Here is a 21,168-nt window from a genome sequence, read left to right as displayed (position 1 = left end):
ACGGTCGTATTGACTATGATAACCATTTAAAAACTAAAAAGTAAATATGTAATCTAACTAACTAAAAAATATATTAATAAATATAAGTTAAAGAAAACAATGTTAATAAAACGAAATACAATAAAAAAGATTTTTTAAAAATTATTATGTAGTCTATTATATATTAATGATTTAAATCGTTAAATGACATAAAGTCAACTTAAAATTAGTAAAAAAATGTAATATAAATTTATATTACAATAATTATGTTAATAAAATAAATATATTTTAAAAATACAATACATATAATATATATATATATATATATATATATATATATATAATTTTTTGGGTAACGGAAACTTGTCTTTAAATTATTTTTTTTTTCCCTCATATCACGTGCATATAACTCTTAGCGGATCCGGGCACAATCGACCCTATAAATCGGCCAGACCGTCCGCCGAACTGCCTTTTAGGGTTTAGGCGGGGAGAAAACTTCGAAGGCGATGGCGACGGAGGAGGAGACGAGAGAATCTGCAGAAGAGAACTTCGAGATAGGGGGAGCAGAGGACGCATCGGGGTCTGCCCACGGTGGGAAGGCGGAGGAGGGCATGACGCCTTGGGAGCAGCACGCAGCGGTGATCAACCTCCCCCGTTACGACTACGCCGCCCCCTCCTCGCTTCTCCACGAATCCCGCTCCGGGTTTCTCATCACCTGCCCCATCAGTGAGCCCTTTCCCATCTTGTGTCTGTTTTGCGCCCACTATGCGAGACAGAACCCTTGGCTACGTTTTGTTTTGCATTTTTTAGTTCGACGCTTCTTGGATTTGGCTGTAGGTTTTCCTTGTTGGAATTACTATGCTATGGAAGAATTCGAATCTGAATTGTTTCAAAGAAGAAGTCTTTACTTGTTTTTGTTTTTGTTTTTGTAGAAACAAGAAGACAACATGGTTGGTTTTGATGGTCTAAACTTTAGCCAGAAATTCCAGGGAACAAGCATTAGGGTAAAAAGAGGAAGGTAGGCATTACCTATCTTTTTCTGGTAAAATTAACTGGGGCCACATGCCCAAAAGCCAAATACATGGGGTTCTTCCACATAGGCCATAAAAGAATAGCAATTTTGCCAAAGAAGATAAGTGCACAACATAGAAAGCCACTGAGACAAGTTTCTTCCCCTCTCGAACTGATATGGATTCATAAGCATCGGTTTATATTCATCAAGAAAACCTGCCGCCTCCTTGTCATGCTTCTTAGTAAATTTTGTTAGCAATCTCAAGAGTAGAAGATATATAAGAAAGGAAACTGTGGCCTTTAAGAACATGTTCCTTAATGTGGCGATGATCAAATTTGATATTTGCTTTGTGTTCTCGTGAAATACTGGATTTGGCGCAATCTGTGTTGCATTTGTATCATCCACATATAGAAGGGTCAGAGTGACATGGGGACACCAAGACAGAGGAACATTTGGCTTCAACACTAAGGCACAGTATACTGTCTCCTGCATCTCCATGACATCAAAGGCTTTAAAAAACATAATACTTCTATTGTTGGTTTACCTATGTGTGGACATCCTGCATAATTAGTATCAGAATATCCAATCAACTCAAGAATACGAACATGGATAAAACAAAAATAGACCACTGGTTCCTTTTACAACTGTTGAATTTTGTTGTCTAGAATAACAAATTGGGGTACAATGTGAACAGCATAGTCAATATCAGGCTGCCATGGTGAGAAATACTAGACCTTCAACCAAGTGGCAACATTTTAGTAGGATTAACAAGAGGCTTACTTTTCATCCTTTTAACATTTGGCAATACTATACCTTCAATTAATTGTCAATATTAAGTAGGATTAACAACCAATTTGTCTAATAAGTATGTCATGAACATATAATAGTACTGCAGTTCCTTGACTAGGCTGATGCACAAAGAGATGGATCATGCTGACTTTGCTGAAAGTTTGCAGAAATCTATTGCATGAAACAGCCTTTCGAACCATGTTTTATAAGCTTGTCTGTGACCATATAGAGCATTTTCTGAGGTTTCAATCTAGATTTTGTTATAAAATCTGGCAGTGTGGAGGCAAAAGAAATTTAAGCCTCTTCCATTAACTCACCACATAAGAATGCATTCTTCACATCCAATTGATATATGCCTGGGTTATTATAGGAGGAAAGTGCTAACGATACTTGAATGGTAGGGTGTCATCACAATCCAATCCATAGTAGAGTTTATATCCCTGAGCAACCAATCATGCTTGATATCTACTAAGCGACCTATCAGATCTCAATTCTATGAAGTAAGTTCACTTAATCCCAATAAGATTCTTTCTATTAGGTAAAGACACAAGGTTCCATGCTCTATTCTTCTCAAGAACATTTGTTTCATCCTGTTTGTCTTGCTAAGACATTGAGTTAGGATTAATTATTGAATTTAAGTTGTTAAAGAAGGAATAATGGTAGTCTGTTAAGTGTACTGAAGGTACAATGATATGGGTGGTTTGATGTAGTTATGGAGGTGGCATGACCTCATGATGTAGAATAGAGTAGGGAAGTAGAGAGAAAGAGAAGTGTGAGATAATAAAGAGGAGAAAAAGAGAGGAATCAGATTAGAGATTAGAGATTAGAGAGGAGAACAAGACTAGAAGAGAGAAGATGCAATTCCCTTTCATTCAAATATGAAGTTTGATACATTGACAAGCTCCATTATTTATAGGGGTTTAGAAGTCTTGGTACAATTATTGAAGATAATAATTCTCGAGAGTAATCTCCTAGGGAATTAGTATGTCTTTTAGATATTCAAAATGTGACTTCTAGGATACCTAAATAGTAAATGAGTGCACTTAATAAAGGAGTCTCTATAAAGATGTCCTGCATGTGCGGATATGCTGAAGCTGAACTAGTTACTATGTTACTTTGTATTTAATTTCTTCTCCTCATTTATGCTTATTGTTAGAAGTTGTTAAACTCAAATATTGTGATCTTTTTCCAGAACGTGAGAAAAGTGCCACAAAGGAAGCCATTTCCCTTCTTGAAGAGGTCAGTTTGGGTTTGCCGTTTGCATTTTCCCACATTGTGCAGTGAATAAATTTTTGAAAGGAGATATACTTGCTTGGCAGATATGGATAAACAGTTATCTCAAAAGTGGAAAGTTTTTGTAGTATTTATATTTAGTGCACAAAGATAAAGATTAATTCATCTCAAGATTAATTTTGGAAATGCTGGCCTTAAATTATGCAACAATGGATAAGAACTTCTATTGGTTATTATAACATCATTAGATGAACACAAAAGATGTGCAAGATACATATGAAATTAGTTGCATGGAGGTTCAGTATAAATATATCTGCGGATGCTACATAATAGTTTAAACGTTTAAATTATGTGTGCACAAGAAACAATAGTCCACATTTTCCAGTGAATTGTGAAGATGTTATACAAATATATTTCACCTAATAGTCATTGCTGATAATTTAAGATATCACATGATTGTTTGGTAAAGATAGACTGTAACGTGTAAGCACTGAACGGGATGCCGTTGACTTAAACATATAAGTATCACAGGGGAAGCTGCTGACCTTTGCTGATATGGCACGGATGGGCATCGAAATGCCTGGTGTACAGGTAGGCTGTATGGGGACCAGTTAGACCAGGATAACTGACTTTTTGCTTGCTCTATGTGTTAGTCAAAAGTAAGTTTTTCTTGCATTTAAACGAGAAAATAAACTTGGGTTGCTTTTAGATATTATAGAGCTATTTCTTTTGTCGATCTGAGAATAGATTAAAGTAAGGTTCGTCATACCGTACCGTACCGGTGTTTCGACCCGGGCTCGGTACCGGTACGGTACGGTATACCGCTTGGTACACCCAGGTGTACCGAGCTGACACGGACTTAGCTGGTTTTGCCTAAGTCGTGCGGCACCCTTGCGCGTCCGTCCGCAAAGGTCAGCCTCCCCGAAGCCTCCCATTGTCCCTTAGGACCAACAAAAGAGAGAACGGGTTAAAGAGAACGCCTCAAACGGGATCCACAAGCAAACATGTCCGAAGAACACTTCATAGACAAAGCAAATTACAAACAGACTTTACAAGCTCTGAGCAGTGGCACAACAAAGGGTAAAATGGTCCATTACAGACCGAAAAGCTCTCGCACGTGTCTACATGACACAACCTTTATTTACAAGCCTAAAGAGGCCACCAACCCAACTAAAATGGGACTATTAAGCCTTCGGCCGCCCCTTTACATTCTGTACAAGGCATGAACATGCCAAACGACACGGACATACATAAGCATTACATCAAACACCTTGTTTAGAAGTTTGTCCGTGACATTCTCCCCCACTTATCCCTTTGACGTCCTCGTCGAAGCCTTTGTGAACACTGCAACTCTTCACCTTTGCTGAGTCTTCAATCTTCTGCTTTAGCTGCAATGCGCCTCCTGGCTCCCAGCTGCTCTCCGCTGCTGTTTCTGAGTAGTCGAACCTTTGATCCGCCATGCTGCTTCAACTCACCAATGACTCTTGACTCTGGTGTGGGGTTGGCTGAGTTGTGTTGATCATTGTTGATTCTTACGGATCCCCCAAATGAAGGAAAAAGACCATCCTTACTGCGCCAGTCTCTCAAAATTTCCACATGCTGCTTGAACTGGGTGGATGCTTGTTGGAGCTTTAACGAGCATCGCCTCGCAAACTTCTGAAGTTTTGGGTCCTTCCTCCACAAAATCTGCTCATTGACTCTTCTTTTCAGTTAGTTGTCACATCCAAGTAGGTTCGCATCACTTCCACTTTCGATTGGCATTTCGTTGGGAAATGAGGCGGACAATCTACTCTCAGTAGCACTGATCACCGTTGGTGAGGATTTGACAACTATTGTCTTCCATTATCTTCGAAGGGTCTTTGAACTTGTGCAGAGCTCCTCTGCTAGATAGATAAGAGAACTGGGGTACTCGATTTCGCCCATTCTCTTAAGAGTTGAGAAGGCAAAGGTTACTTGACTTCGCCCGCCTCCTCGAGGTTGTACTTCATGCATCGAGCTGGTTACTGGTCTTCGCCTGCTCTTTGCTCACACTTCTGAAGCACTTGAAGTGTTTGCACTCCTTGCGTTGAGTTAGCTACTGTGATTCACCTTCTCAATGCCATTGAACTTCTGGAATGCAGGAAGTTTTCACCCCAACTTGGAGTAATTCTCTGATAGATGAGGTCGCCTCTGGGATTGTACCGTCTTCTCCATCAACCCTGCCGCCTACTCCACTGAGTAGCAAAGGTACAGCACCACGTACTGCCTGCTTCGTTCCTTGGTCGTGCACTCTTGCATGACCCGAAGTCCTTCACTTACGGCTATCTTGATGAGAAACTTGTTGACACCGGTCTTACGAAGTTTCTTGGCCTCTGCCCTTCAGCCTTGTCTCGGTACTTGGAGATTGCCTCTGCATGCTCCACCTCCTCGGCCCCTTTCACGACCAAGCGCTCTCCCTCCGTGAGAGCAAGGGATCAATGACTTTGACGGAAGTCCCGCCTCTGCGGTACCATGGCGCTGCCATGCCCATGGCCCTACTATCCGTCACCTCGCATCTACATCCTTTTTCTTCACAATCAGTAGATATGCCTTTGTGACACTCCTCTGAGTCCACCTCCATTCTCACTGATTGCTTGATTTTGGGTAGCTAAGTCCCTCTGGACTTGTCGTCGCTTCCTCGCCCCTTTCGACCTCCTGCTTCAACACCTCTGTGTTCTCCAAGCAGTCTGTTTGGTCGATGGAAAGACAGATTGCAACTCCCATGCATGGCCTCTGCCATCACATTGTAGGGTTTGCACCGATTCTGTTCTCCTTAGCTTCCTTGGTAGCAACGTTCGCTTACTCGACCTTGTCCTCTGACTTGTCGGGCTCCCTTAAGCGAATATGAGCTCTGGAGCTGTCCAACTCTCTAGCTGCTTCGATCATACCTCTGCATGATCAATTCCCTCTCATGGGACTCACTGATACTTGCATTCGAACTTTTCCCTTGGTGGAACCCAGCCCCCATATGCTGATGACCAAGGTTTTCATCCGATGCAAAATTCGGTGCACGCCCGGAAGACCCGCCTCTGCGGTACCATGGCCTTCACTCCTTGAATCCATAGCCCTTCTTGCCGTCGTGTTGTTCACCAAAGCGGAGCTCCCAGTAGCTCCCGATCATACCTCCATATGATCTAGTCCCTCCCGGGACTCTGTCGTGTGTATCGCATTGCCACGAACTGTCCCACCACGATCCGCTGCACCATGTCGCCTCCTGGTGACATCTCCATTGCATTCTGATCCTTGTGGAATAAACTCGAATTGTGAACCCTCCATGTGTGGCCTCTGCCAATACATCGCAGGGTCTCCTCCACCTTCGATTTTGTTCGCTCCTTTGGCAATCGACCTTCATCCACCCACTCTTGGGTCACACCTAGATGAAGCACCGTTCTAGGACAGTCCGTCGCCTAGAAACTCCCGAAGTCCACCGACTTCGCTGTAAATTGTGCACCATTGCCTGGATCCTGGGCCTCTGCCCCTACCAGCACAATCTCCGCTGCGCACCGCTTCCCTCATGGCAACTTGAATGACAACACTGTGGCATATTCTTCAAGAGTACCCGCCTCTGCGTCCTCTTGCCCCGTGCTAAGGCCTTCTGAACTCAACTCCGCCTCCGCAAATTGAGTCGCCTTAGTTCCTCCATCAAATGCTCCTCCGAGATAAGGTGCATGTGCCCCGAAGCTCCCTTCGTCTTTGGCACCATGCAAGATGAGTTCGCTCTGTCAGAATGAAGGACCCATGGAACAGCATGATTCTACTCCTACCTCTGCAAGAGTTCATGTCCTTGACCTCTGTCTAGGGAAAGCGTTGTGCCTCTGCTCCATGTTCCAACTTCTATGCTGGCTCCCTTCATGCGGCTTGGGTACTTCGCCAAGTTACACCCAAGTTGCTCCGCTCCTCGTTTTTGCATTGAGTTGATGGTGGCCCTTGCGCCCACCATTCCACGGGTCAGCCCTCCCTTGAGTCCGATCTCCATATCGACTCTAAGTGTGCCTTCATTTAAGTTGCTTCAGGTCGCTCCCCCACTTGATCTCGCAATGCATCCACCCATGCATTCTCTCGAGCGAGATCATGTGACAACTCCTCGCTGCTTGCTCGGTCCATTGAGCTTCGTGGAGTTGTTGTTTGTGAGGTACTCCTCCTCAACATGTGAAGTCCGTCTCACATGATTCTCCCTCTGGAGAGCCGAGACTTATCCCTCCTGGATAACTGTCCCGTTGGAGCAACATCTCTCTTCGTTTCGGAGACCACCATCCCCTTGGACTACTCCGATCTGCTGAACAAACTGTGCATTGTTCTGCCTCTTGCAAACGCACTTGCTAGATTGCGACTCCACGTCAATACAGCCCCCACTGCACCCCTCAAGGCCTAGCAACATGCTGAACTCATTGCACACTTCAGCCTCCTACGGACGTATCCTTCGCTTGCCAAAGAGAAAGTTTCAATGCTCCATGGCGCCGAGTCTCGGTCGCCTTGGGATGGCCACGAACATTCCATCGTCCGCATACAAGCCCATGCATGAGTACCAAATTCTTCGAGTTAGCAATTCCCCTCACCTCTGTGAGCTTTGCATAACTCTTTTGGTCGTTGCGCAACTCATTCCACCTTGCATGGTCTCATTCTTGCCAAGCGCCTCGCTTGCCTAGAGCACCATCAAGTATAGTTGTCAACGTTGAGCCGTAGCTCAAACTCAGCCATCCCAACCTTTGTGCGCTCCAAATTCTTCCAAGCTTGCCTGTTCTCGTGGTGCCTCTTGCGCGAAGGGTTGGCCATTCCTCTGAATGCCAATTTCAGATGCCCGCTCCTCTGAGCGGCTCTTTTCCCTACATCTCCATGCCCGTTTTCCCTCAAACGGTCGCGCGTTGCTGACTGCCCTCAACGCAGCCCCGCTAGGTCCCCCACGTTTGCATGTCAAGTGTTTCTATGAGTGCTTGTCCCGCTCTGATACCATATGACACGGACTTAGCTGGTTTTGCCTAAGTCGTGCGGCACCCTTGCGCGTCCGTCCGCAAAGGTCAGCCTCCCCGAAGCCTCCCATTGTCCCTTAGGACCAACAAAAGAGAGAACGGGTTAAAGAGAACGCCTCAAACGGGATCCACAAGCAAACATGTCCGAAGAACACTTCATAGACAAAGCAAATTACAAACAGACTTTACAAGCTCTGAGCAGTGGCACAACAAAGGGTAAAATGGTCCATTACAGACCGAAAAGCTCTCGCACGTGTCTACATGACACAACCTTTATTTACAAGCCTAAAGAGGCCACCAACCCAACTAAAATGGGACTATTAAGCCTTCGGCCGCCCCTTTACATTCTGTACAAGGCATGAACATGCCAAACGACACGGACATACATAAGCATTACATCAAACACCTTGTTTAGAAGTTTGTCCGTGACAGAGCGGTACACTCAGGTGTACCGAGCACTGTAGCAGTCCTACACTGCTACAGTGCTCGGTACGGGCGAGCCGGTACAGGGCGGTTCGCGTACCGCCCGTACCGGGCGGTACAGTCCGGTACGGCAAACCTTGGATTAAAGGAAGGTGTTATTTCCATATATAAGCAATGATGTTGCTCGGCATGTCTAAATCGTTTTCAAATTTGGTTAAGGCTGATTCAAGCAAAATGTTGGGGGAGCAAGGGAAGAATCTGCTGTGCTTGATGTTAGACATAGTGAGGGTTTTTTTGTGTTTTTGCCAAATAAACTGCAAGAGAGGATCAAAACCTGTGTAATTTGTGTAAAACATAGTTAAGTGCTCATGTTTGTTCCCCATTGTTATTTTGTGTATTCTGATTAACAATTAATTGGTAACACAATTATTTAGGCCATTTATATTCTTTTGTTTGTGATCAGCTTCTATCTCCTTAGATGATTGCCGGTACAAAGGCTTACATTGCTTTTCATTCATCTGAAATGGTTTTTAGCCTTGTATTTCTTGTGGAAACAGTATTACATCCTTGCTTAAATTCTTTGTGGTATTTTGCAGTTTGTTAGCTGTACATCTAGAAGTAGTGAGACCTGCAGTACAGAGATTCCTGCCAAGAAAAGGAAACTATCTACAGGAGTAGATCCTGAAAATGCTGAAAGCGAAGAAAAGAATGGAGTCAATAGTGTTTTGGAGGCTTCTGGTATGGAGTAGTAATTTATTGGTCTTTTGCAAATGAAGTTTATGTTTCTAGAAAGTAAAACTACATTTCCATGTGAATAGCAATTATAATAATGCATTATTTGTGTCTTGAAGAGGTGGTTGTGAATCTTCTTATATGCTACTTTTAATCAATTAAAACATTAAAGGATGCTAATTGCCTGTTGTTCAAGACAGGTGAGGATCTCAAAGGGAGCAATATTCTTTCATTGATGAAGCTAACAAGGAGTGGTTTGCTTCTGTTCACCTTTCCTAACAATATTTCCTGTCCCGTGGTTGGTGTAGTATCAAATATATTTCAGTTTTTGAGATCTGGAAAGCTGAAACCTCCTCTGTGAGTTGCATTTCTTACAAGCATGAGTTTATAGGTGTTTTTTGGCCTTCTTGATCAGAAGAAAGTGTTTTAGTACTATTTATCTCAAGTATGTTCCTACAGTTGTTGCTTATTATATTACCTGGGGATTGCACACCTTAGAGGTTTTATCGTCTTTTCTTCTTGCTGCTTGATGATGTTGGTTAATCTCTTGGTTAAGATAATTTTTTGAAATTAGTAATATTTTCTGTCCAACAGCTGGTGCCATCGCATCTTTCCTATCCAAGAAACTTGTGTCCTTGAGGAGAAGGATCTACAATTAGTTGTTTCAAAACTTATGCGAGAATACTTGGGCAAAGATCAGGAGAAACTTGAGCGAACTATTAAGGTTATTATAGTTGTTTCTTGATTTTATTTCATCAATTCTACATGAAATCTTCCTGCTTCTGATTTTTCTATAATGAAAATAGTTTGATGTACACAATCTCAATTTCTCTTTGATGAAATCTCAATTTTTCTATGATGCCTTTGAGCACCATCTGTTTAGTCGTTACTCTCAATTTATCTTGATGAAATCTCAATTTTTCTATGATGCCTTTGAGTACCATCTTTTTTGTCAGTTACTCTCAATTTATCTTGATGAAATCCCAATTCTTCTATGATGTCTTTGAGTACCATCTTTTTAGTCATTACTCGAAGACTAGCTATTCCACCTCTAGTTTATCTTGATGAAATCATCTGTCGCCAAATGCTATGTGATTTACTGGTTTATATTAATTTAGTCCCTGCACTAGTTTGCAGTCGGATATAACAGAAGAGGCATTGATGAGACGGAGATGAAGTCACAGAAACATACTAATAAGGGCTCAGTGGGATCAACTTTGTTGGATCGTGAAGCATGTTTCAAAGTTGTAGCGGGGGCAGTTAAAGCTGTTGCAAAAAATTCAGCAGTCGATCTTAGGTCTCCCGAGGTATTGTTCGCTAAATTTTACTGCTATGCATTTTTGAAGTAGAACCGGTAAAAATACTTGTATTATTTTCTAATTGAAATGGAAGAATGAAGATGGCAAATGCTATATCCCGTTTCTAACAAGTATTGCAAGCCTGTGGGCTCATCTGCAAGGATCCTACTTTTTCCTTCCATTATCATGCTCATTCATTTGTATACAAATGAATTGTCATGCTGTAGTAGACCTTTATCATTATGCATGTTATCAGTAAATAATTCATGATGTTTTTCACTATCTGCAGGTGGCTGTGCTTGTAGAACTATTACCCATTTCAGGGGTTCCACTTGGATCATTAGTGGTTGGAGTATCTGTTCTTCCACTAGAAATTGTCACCACCAAGCCTCGGCTCTGCGTCAAGTCTCTTGTTGCTGATATAAATGTTACAACGAGAAATGTTTAAATGCAAGACATCTGCTGCTGCTGTTCAGTGCTCTCCACCAACACAAGGGCATTACCATCCCTGGTCATGCTAGTGGAGTTTACCATTCCTCCTTGTCCATGATTTCCTATATCCAGAAGAAATTGGACCATAGATCATGCCATCTTATGTTGGTCTGCGGTTGCTAGAACACCCAACATGGCTAAGGACAAAAGAATCCAGCAGCAGTGATGGTACGTAACAACTTTTTTCATTATCGACCAAAAAGTGTTTTTCATGTGAATGTTGTCCTGTAAATGTTATTTTTTTAGTTTCGGCATCCTGAAACATTTTTTTGTTTGCTCAATGCTGAACTCTTACGGACTCTTGAATATGAATGGTCGAGAACAGCAAGGTCGATGTTTAAACTCGGGATGAACGCTGTTTGTTTACTATGAAACATAATCAGCAATGACCAATAAGTGTTTGGACTCGCTCAGAATGTCATTGCTTAATAGGCATTTTAAGAAGTTGGAAAACCAACCTCTTTTGAGCAATTCCAATTGTGAGGTAATTGATAGATGATTTTGCTCATGATTGCAGGGCTTCTTTATATCTTTGTAGACTAGCAGACCTACTTTGAACTCTGGCTCACAAGAACTACAAACATTGCTTTGCTTTACCGCTTCTTTTCTCTTGCAGTTCGCCCAAAGCATGCATGAGAAACATCTCACTTCGAATCATCCATTCCACAAAATTGACCAACTTGGGAGAGCCACTCTTCTCGTTCCAGAAAAGTGATCCTCATGATTCTTAACGTTATAACACCATGAAATAGATGTTGAATTTTGATGTTCCATCACCGTGCATGATGTCAGCAGGAACAACAATTCTGGCATGCATGTTGTTGACTGGTTGCAAGAAATTGGATGGTGGTTGGAGTGGTGGTGAATATGGTAATCCACTATTTTGATAGATTCCAACGTTGATTCAGTTTCTTTTCAGAAAAGTAAGCTGCCACTACTCGGTGTGCGATAGTATGGCATTCTGAAGAGTGTACTGAGCCACAACCACATGTTCCCGGTCTACCCTGTACTGAACACGCAAGCTTTGTCAGCCATAGTTCAGATAACATAATTGGAAGCAATTCTCTTTTCAGGTTTCATGCTTAACCCATATTAGCAGGAATTACTATCTCCACGTCCCCATCTGAGCCTGAACGAAAGCGTGCATGCCTGCATGCATCTTTATGCAGGAACGCAGCACATCACTACTCCATGTCGCTTAAGATACCGAGTCATGGACGTGACACACATCCAAAAGTGCCACTACCTCCGGCCCTCTTGTGCTCCCTTGGTTTGGTCACGTTTGCTGCTCCCTCAGACGACACTGAAGAGTTTCAAGAACATAGTCATTGGGTGTGTTGACCTTGGAGTTGAAGAGAAGATTCAAACTCTCGGTAGTGTTAAGGATCCATCAAAAATTTGGTGTCCCAAGCAGAGAAGGGGAACCATCCTTATTCTTACAGATAAAGAGATTATTTTGATTGCAAAGATTGTGTTATGGAGTTTTCATTTGGCGTGGCATCCATCCTATGAAGGAAAAATTAATCTTGCATCCCAAAGGTAAGAAGAAGTGCGTTCATGCATATCAATGCTCTTTATCTTTGAAGTACGAGAGGAATATAAATTTACCCCATGATCTTTAGATGTGTTATGATGCGTGCGAACATACAAACGGCAGCAACATAAAAGTATTCACCTGATTCAATTTTTACCTGACTTATGATGACATAAAGTGCTTTCTATTATGATCAAGAATCGATCATAATATCTGTCGGAAAACCTCACGATCTGTGTTCTAGACTGACTCGACGGTGAAGTTTTGTTGCGATGTTCTTATCTGAGATTGTGCCACCTTACAAAAAAATATATATATTCCCGTCTCAAGGTGGAAGATGAACCTTGAAACTTAATCCATGGTACATTGTAGGCCTTTAGTTCTCGATGCTACTAGTCGAGGTGTTTTGATCCTTCCCAACTATATCGATGAAACGTTTTGCTTTAAAGCTTTAGGGACCAATGTGGTGAAATAGATTATGGTGAATGCGAACAACTGTTACTATCTAATCTGGAAATGGTACGGTGAAGTGCAGCTTCTATCTGCGACCAAACTGTACAATGAAGTGTTGCTCATAATAACTATCGCGAAGAGAGAGTCTCTATGTTTACTTCACTCCAAGGACAAGAAACACCACGCTGTCCTACTAACTCAGTTAGCTCAAACCAATCCAAGTCGCCAACTAGTAGTACATCCACCGGTCTCACAATGGCACAACTACTGTATGCTGCTGATGAGAACATACACATACATAGATCCACAGGTGGGCTACACTCAAGAACCACAGATGGACATGGACAGATCCAGATTGATTCTGTTGCCACCGGAGTAAGCCGAGCATTCGCTGATGCTTCTTCCCGCGGAAGAACAGAAGCCAAAGCCTCCTTTCCCTGCGAAAGAAGCGTCGCTCCGCTGCGTAGAATACGGCGACAAGGACAGCGACAAGGAGCAGTTGCAGGCTTCCTCGTTCTCCGTAGCCTCGCTGTGCGATCGGCATTGGCTCTTGCAGCCCCCCTCTTCGGACCTGAGCTTACGTGCTGCTTGGCGATGCTTGTGGTCGAGAACGTTGACCTGTCATCGGTTTTCCAGAAGTCAATAAAACTCATCGAGTGACACCGTAACATGATGATGACCTTTGCTGCATGCAAGCAACGTATATGCCAGTGTTTTTATCTCATCTCATCATTTGACTCGGTAAAAAGACTAGACTTAGTCCTCCGTTTGATGGTTTCAGAGATGGAAGCTGTCATTAAGCGCTAGATGATGTAACATAGTAGAATGAATCAAAGAGATGTGGGAGGAATAGATGATGTAACAGAGTAGAATAAATGCAGTGATAGGAGTTGGTATGGTATTGAAATTAGGAAGAATATTCCAGTGATGAAGGGTTAGGGTGTGCACAGTGGCAAAAGTGTCCTCTCATGGAGTGGCATGTACTCGGCAATTGAATACACATGCATGAGACATGCATTTAAAGAGAACCCAAGTTCCATGCAGTCTGTGTCACATCAAGCACCCAACACAAGAAAACCCTAAGTAGATGGTCAGCAAAGTCATCAGAGGAGATAATTAGCAAAGCTAAGATGCTAAAAAGACTGGCATGAAAAGCTTTGCAGGGTGCGGTAGATCACTAGGGTAGGCTGTTTTGTGATCTACCTTAAAGGAGATGGATTCTTCCACCCTAGATCCTGAAACTTTGAACTTGGAAGAATGATGAAATGGCAAGAGAGCAGCATGTTTCTGCCATCTGAGTGCCTCCTCTTTGATTCCCCTCTCAACACCCAAGGCCGCCGCTGGCGTATAATCATCAAAGCAGGACTGGGAGGCGATCCTCTCACCGAGAAAGTGGCTGCAATGCCAACTTTTGGAGGTGGCTGCTGTCTCCATCCGAGCCCTGTGAGTGAAACAAGCAGGAAGAAGGTGAAGGGGATTAGTGAAAGGTGGGCAGAAGTGGACCGAGAAGGGGACTTGGGAATTGTCCTTATGTGCTCCTAATGTGGGTGTCACTGTTGGAAGTGGAAGAAAAGTAAGCGAGCTTGCCAACCTTTTCAGAGGGGGGAGGGTGCTGCTGTACATGGACTGGGACTGGAATCCCTGATGAGTGGGTTTTGAGTAGGAGCAGGAACCAGCATCATCTCGCTCATCAGCACCACCATCATTCTCATCCCATGACTGCTTCCTTGCTTGCAGCTCTGATGACAGATGAGACAAGGTAATGGGTTAGCTAAGGCTGTTCCCAAGCTCATACCTTGGCTTCGTTTCAAGCAACAGATGAATAGAAACACTGAGGAGGGCGAAAGAGATGGTTTGGGTGACATAGAAACAGATGTTGGGATTCAAGCGTCAAGATGACACGAAAAGGGATGTGACTGGTTTGCAGCTACACACAGCTACAGCTGCACAGTTCATGAACTGCTACTACTCCCTTTGAGCCGAGGAACCTATCATGAACTCTTGTTTTGACATGGCAAGATTTGATACTGCAACAACTTCGTAGCAAAATGATAGAGATAGTTTCTGTAAATCCTCATGCGAAGCATCTCCTTACCTTGTCTGCCCATGTCGTTCCTTAGGCTCCTATACATCTGATCAAACCAGGCCTTCCGTTGTCAGCAACATGAACAAGAGCACGCCAAAAAGAGAAGAAAATTATGAACACATGAGAAGAGGAATCGGAGGCTGAAATCTCTACCTGGAGATGGCTCTTCACATGCGATATGGTTAAGCCTCGGACATCCATCAGCTGCAGCACCAGCTTGGGTGTAGCCTCTGCACACGGGAGAGGTCAACGATGAGAAGAAGGAAAGAAGACCACACTAGAGGGAGGGAAGAGACCGAAGCCATACTCTCCTGGCCTCCAAGCCTCTCGATGGCGTTCACGAAGCAATGGTGGAGATCAGGAGTCCATCTCAACCGAGGAACCTTGGACCTTGTGTACTGTCTCACAGCACCATTCCTCCCGCAGTTTCCCATCCGTCGCAACCGGTCTCCTCTTCTCTCAGCGACAACGAGGTGGATTTATAGCTTCCAACACAAGAAGCCACCAGTGTGTTGTTTTTCCCTTTAAGAAACTCTTCTTCGTCATTTAATCCTTCTGCCAAGTTAAACCTTCTTCGAAGACGCCTCCTTTAATGTGTAGAAGACGCAAGCGTTCCATCTTCCTACAGGTGTGTTCTACGCAAAGGTCTCACCTTGGAGCTGCCCTACTCGTGCATAGGTTCTCTAAATATCGTTGGGACTGTCGACGATTAACGCAACACTCAGTGTGGGAGGCCACAGATCATGAGAAGAAGTCATTATTAAGAGGATTTAATGACTGTAGAGAGAGAGAGAGAGAGAGAGAGAGAGAGAAGACAAAATTCTTCTGCTGAGGTGTTTGTGATTTGCTATATTCCTCAACCTGAAAAGAGAGGTTTTCTAATATCATCGCTTTCCTCCGAGTAATCATGATTATGGCAGCTGCGCAGAACTTTTGACTCACCAAACAAGACACAGAGGGAGAGAGGAATACAGAAAGAGGAGAGAGAGAGAGAGAGATTTGAGCAGCCAAAGGTATGATCATGGGAAGGAGCGCAAGAAAACGGCTACAGAATCTCTGAGCACAGGATTTCTTTACCACTCCTGTGTCAAACCTTTTTCTTTTTTTTTGGATGTGAACTATTAATTATATTCCCATGGCACTGTCCTTTTCTTGCCCTTTCTTGTAATGAGTGTGTGAGAGAATTTTCTCTTATTTATGAGACTAATATATGAATGTGACAAGGCCTACTTACTACATCCCTCATCCTACCTCCTCCACTCCGTCCCTCTGTCTCATCCTTTCTTGTCACAAAGTCAACTACATGGGGGTAACCCTCCAAAGAGGGGATAAACTATGAAGTGGCTTCTTCAGCTCCCAGACCTGAAACCTACAAGGCAGAGGCAGAGGCAGGCCTGAGTCCAACACTACAACTACACCACCAAGTTAATTAATGTGGTGTTTTGTAAGATGAGCTCACACGAGTCACTCACAACCAGTAAAGTAATTGAACTTTCTGCAAAAGTAATAAAGATGGAGGCTGAGCTCACACAAGTAACACAGGATGGTGGTGGGTGCTGCTGCACTGTTGCGGAGAGACATGGTGTGAAGGAATAGAACACAACAAAGAGGAAAAAGTATTCATTGTTTTCTTTTCAGTTGAGTACTTCAAAGCCTAGTCAGTCGCTGGCTACTTCTGAAAATTCTTCCTGCCCCCATGCAGAATTGGGCAGACCTAATAAAGGGGTGGTAGGATTGGTGCGAGAGAGAGAGAGAGAGAGAGAGACAGAGAGAGATCTTTGGACTTTGTGGCCTTTTTGGAGGGATGGGATGAGAAGGCCTTCTCCTTCCTTTCACCCTTTCTTCTTTCCCATATATACATACATGCATATATAAAGTAAACTGGAATAATAATGAGATGGGAACAGCTTTAGCTTGGGTGTCTCGAGCTTATGACTTCATGAGAGGGTATGGGCATTGGGCTACATGAACTGCCGCTGCATGCACCGGAAACGTACACCGAGGGCTTCAACTGTTACATCACTTTGAATTTGATTGATCCACTCCTCCAAATTATTCTCAACCTTTGGATCTGCCATCAACGCACAGATGGATGCCACTGTCTTCTTGGCTCAGGATTTCCACATGAACACGCAGGAGTCAACCCATGCATTTGGCAAACAAAATAAATGCAAAATAATAGTATATTTTTAGAGTAGTGCACAATGTAATGCTGAATCCCAGTTATAAGGCATTTGAGTCCAATTTTATGATTTCTGGGATTATAAGGCAGTTATAATTTACATTTATCTATTTATAATAAGAATACAGAATTTTAGGGGTCTGTCTATATAAATTCATTTTCATAGTCATTGAGTTTGATATATATATATATGTGTGTATATATTTCCAATTAAATTGACTGATATTGATTGCCCTACAGAACAAAGTTAGCGTATTATTATCATTATATCATTCCACTATCAAGAACCTGCCACTTTATATACAATGCAATAATTGCTTGATCATGTATGGGAGAATGGACTCCTTACAGAATGATGCACCATGATGACCTTTTACTAACATTTTTGTTGGCTGTGTACCTTTGATAGCTTGCATGACCTTTTCCATAGTGGCATCTCTCTCTCTCTCTCTCTCTCTCCTGAGGACACAAAACATAGCAAATGCATATTGCAGAAGAAAATTTTCATTAACCAAAAGAAAAGCTGGGAATTGGATCCCATGATCTGACATCTGATATATCCACTCACTCTTTCTTGTTTAGATGTGAAGAATAAAAGCCCCTAGCAAAAGAACACTGCCATGTTCCCCAAGAAAACACTAATGCCATGGCCAAGACAAAGCTCGACACTCACCTTTTCATGGAGTAGGGAGGAAGGAGCACAGCAGCTGCAGCCTCACATAGTAGTAAACTCCCAGTAAATTAAAGGAGGAAGGAGAGAGAAAGAAAGAGAGAGAGAGAGAGGAGGAAAACCTAATCTTGCTGCCACTGCAGCGGCCATATCCCTCAACCAAATCCAATTTGATAGGTTCATAGGGGGCTTAAAACTTCCCTCGAGAAAGATGTGTTTGCTCTGACAAATGGTTTACACTTGCCTGCCAACACCGATACATCACCTTTTAGGATTCTCTTTTCCTAATCCTTCTTACACAATTGATCCTAAGCAATGCCTCGTCTGCTGTTGTCTTCAGCAATGATCAGCTTCTCGTCGCTGGATTTGGATCAGATATGGCAGCAAATCAAGATTTTTGTCTGACGCAGCAGCAATCGGAGCACAACATCACAATCGAAGGTCTCGGTCGATAAGATCCAATAAATTTACCGGAAGAGCTGCTGATGTCTGCCGTCAAAGATGCACCCACCACCACCATCTTCGACAACTTCACCTGATCCCACTTACGTGACTTCGCAAGAGTTTGGATCCGCGAACCAAAAGCATGACACTATGCACATACGATGAATATTTTTTGTTATCCGAGACTATCAAATACATACATATAATCCTAATGTAATATATTTTTATTTCATATCGGAAGTCTGACTTTTTACGTACGACGAGTTTGGCAAGTGACTTTGACTACCATATATTATATGAGATCGATGATCGAATTCGAGGTTGCTAGCAACGTATGGGATATAAAACAAAAAATCATGATGCTTCTCGGCACAAGTACTGATCAAAAAGTCATCACGGTGGTTTACGAGAACAAGACTCGTTCATCCACGAAAAGCCAAAAAAAAAAAAAAAAAAGGAAACGATATTTTGAGAGAGGAGAGTAAATGTATGCTTGTCATAATTCTTTTTGTCGGCATTTAAAGAGGGGTTGGCAGGAGGGAATGATGAAAATTCCTGCAGACAGGAATGATGGTGGGCAGGACGGAGGCAGCAGACTCATCCTGCTAATATTTGTGATCAAAGAACAAAATATATATATATATACAGGAGGAAAAGCCTCTCACCACAACAGCTGGAGCTGTTACTGCTGCTGTTACTGCTGCTGCTGCTTCAAGTAGATCTCTGCGGAGGGTTCATAAAGGGGGAAAGGAATAGGAAACAGAACAAAACAACAGTGGCTTCGAGGACGCCGGAAATTTTTGGCCTGTACTCCTCAGGACGACCGCATGGAGTGGCGTGGAAGCCATTTCTCTCTCTCTCTCTCTCTCTCCTGTCTCTCTTGTTTACATCAATCAAACACATGTTTACCACCTTTGTTCTTCTTTGTTGTTGTGGTGGTGTTGAAGTTCCACTGCATTGAACTTTTTTTATTTATTATTTTATCTTTCATTCCTTTTTGTTTTTTATTTATACGTTTAAATTATATGTGGTTGTTGTTGTTGAGAGAGAATGAGGAGTTGAATTCCTATTAGATTCTTTTTTCTTATTTATAGATTTAAATTATTTATATATTAAGAATATGATTCTTTTTTTGATTTCGTCATAAGTTGCCTTTGCATCTCTAATACTGAAAGATGATTTATGACTCGACTGTATTCACAAAATTTATATCAATTTTGTACTACTTTTAATTTTATTGCTAGTTTCTAATAATAATTTATTATAATTTTATCATTATTATTATTACTACCATATGTGTTATTATTTCCATTTGTGATATAAATAACCTATAATGATGATAATAGAGATGATTTTTATTATTCGTTTATTTGGTAGTGTTGCAATGATTATACATTTAATTTTTTTTATAAATTTAAGTTTATTATACATTTAATTTTTATTATTCGTTTATTTGGTAGTGTTGCAATGAGTTCTTTTAATGAATTTAAATTTATCGTACGCATTCACGAAAAATCTAAAGGCTTATGCATGAATAATATGCATGCAGTCACAGGTATCGGTATAAATAGGGATATACGATGTGAATAATATTTATCATTTTTTTATATTAGATATTTATTGACTTAAGTGGAGAGTTTACCGATATAAACCATGAATTAGTCGGAAATCAAATAAGTAAGTAGAGAGATTTAGATCGACAGAGAACCGGCTTTGAGTGACTCACTCCCACCATATGTCCCCACTAAACTTAGAAAGACAAATGAGATGAAAAGCAAGAAAGAGAGAGAGAGAGAGAGAGAGAGAGCAAAGAGAAGGATGCAGGAGGGGGCTCAGAAGTTGGCCGGCGATAGACAAGGACGAGCGCATCATAATAGCAGCAGGCCGGAGACCCCACAAGCGGAGCGCACGCAGTGGAGCGGGGGAAGCGAGAACGCTTCCCCTTCATCATGCTGTCTGCCCCCTGCGATCCCTCTCTCCCTCTCTCTCTCTCTCTCTCTCTCTCTCTCTCTCTCTCGCCTTTCGAAGACAGCAGCGGCAAAGGCTGATGGCTTTTTTGGATGGGATTGGAATGGAACGTAACTCCACTCCCACGGCCCCAACGCAATCATGCTTCTCCCCCTCCCTCTCCCCCCTTCCCCCCCCAAATCTGTCATGCTCCTGCTCTCTTTCGCCTTCCTTCTCCTGTAGCCAATAATCTCCACAGAGTTAGTCAAAACATGATCATGGTGTCTTCCAAAGGCCCCCTATTCGAGCCTTTTTGATATATTTCACTCCCTTGGCTTTGTGGTTGTTGTTGAGGCAGTAGAACGGACAGCGGCCTAAGTTTGTGGTACTTTCCCTCAGACCGCCCGATGGCCCATAAAAGCAAACACCTCCCTTGCATCATCCTCCTCCTTTTTTTTCTTTATTTCACAAAGCATATCATAGAAGTATAATAGCGGTCATTCTCCGGAAGGCGCCACTCTTGGGGTTTCCTATCCGCGACCCACAGGGTCCACGCTTTCTCTGCCCGAATAACCAGCTGGCCCCACCGTCCGCATCCACGTGGACAGACGGGGAGAGAAACTCCGCAACCCGATCTGAGATCAGACAGACGTTCGTGATTCCACTACAACACGCAGCTGAAAAGTATGCACTGTCGACCTGTGACCGGTTGCTATCACACTGGAACTCTCTCTATTCTCTCTCTCTCTCTCTCTCTCTCTCTCTTCTGATATCGATTTGAACAACTCCAGAGGGCACATCATTAGTCTCTAGAGCAGTACACACATGTCCTGTTCCCGGCCATCATCGTGCATCAGTCTGCTCATGCAAGTCAACAACCATTAATAGCCATAAGAGAAATGTTACAGC

General features: G+C 42.7%; 2 protein-coding genes across 2 annotated transcripts; one reads left to right on the top strand and one right to left on the bottom strand.

Annotated features, from left to right (window-relative positions):
- Nucleotides 1-452: 452 nt before the first annotated feature.
- LOC135596767 (uncharacterized) lies at nucleotides 453-11,351 on the top strand. Its single transcript, XM_065088892.1, has 7 exons — nucleotides 453-705; nucleotides 2,973-3,019; nucleotides 9,018-9,159; nucleotides 9,354-9,510; nucleotides 9,748-9,877; nucleotides 10,284-10,460; nucleotides 10,741-11,351. Exons 1-7 carry the CDS (start codon nucleotides 486-488, stop codon nucleotides 10,897-10,899), a joined length of 1,032 nt encoding a protein of 343 aa, XP_064944964.1. The 5' UTR covers nucleotides 453-485; the 3' UTR covers nucleotides 10,900-11,351.
- Nucleotides 11,352-12,959: 1,608 nt separating this feature from the next.
- LOC135596526 (myb family transcription factor MOF1-like) lies at nucleotides 12,960-15,806 on the bottom strand. The gene is made up of 6 exons (XM_065088575.1): nucleotides 15,324-15,806; nucleotides 15,170-15,246; nucleotides 15,026-15,062; nucleotides 14,522-14,669; nucleotides 14,134-14,371; nucleotides 12,960-13,548 (listed from the first exon to the last, which is right to left on the bottom strand). The coding sequence occupies exons 1-6, from the start codon at nucleotides 15,448-15,450 to the stop codon at nucleotides 13,252-13,254; spliced, it is 924 nt and encodes a 307-aa protein (XP_064944647.1). The 5' UTR covers nucleotides 15,451-15,806; the 3' UTR covers nucleotides 12,960-13,251.
- Nucleotides 15,807-21,168: the final 5,362 nt, after the last annotated feature.

Source organism: Musa acuminata, chromosome BXJ1-11 (genome assembly GCF_036884655.1).
Source record: "Musa acuminata AAA Group cultivar baxijiao chromosome BXJ1-11, Cavendish_Baxijiao_AAA, whole genome shotgun sequence".
Taxonomy (NCBI): Eukaryota; Viridiplantae; Streptophyta; class Magnoliopsida; order Zingiberales; family Musaceae; genus Musa; species Musa acuminata.
Note: the sequence above shows the minus strand (reverse complement) of the source record. Positions and strands in the feature narration are given on the sequence as shown.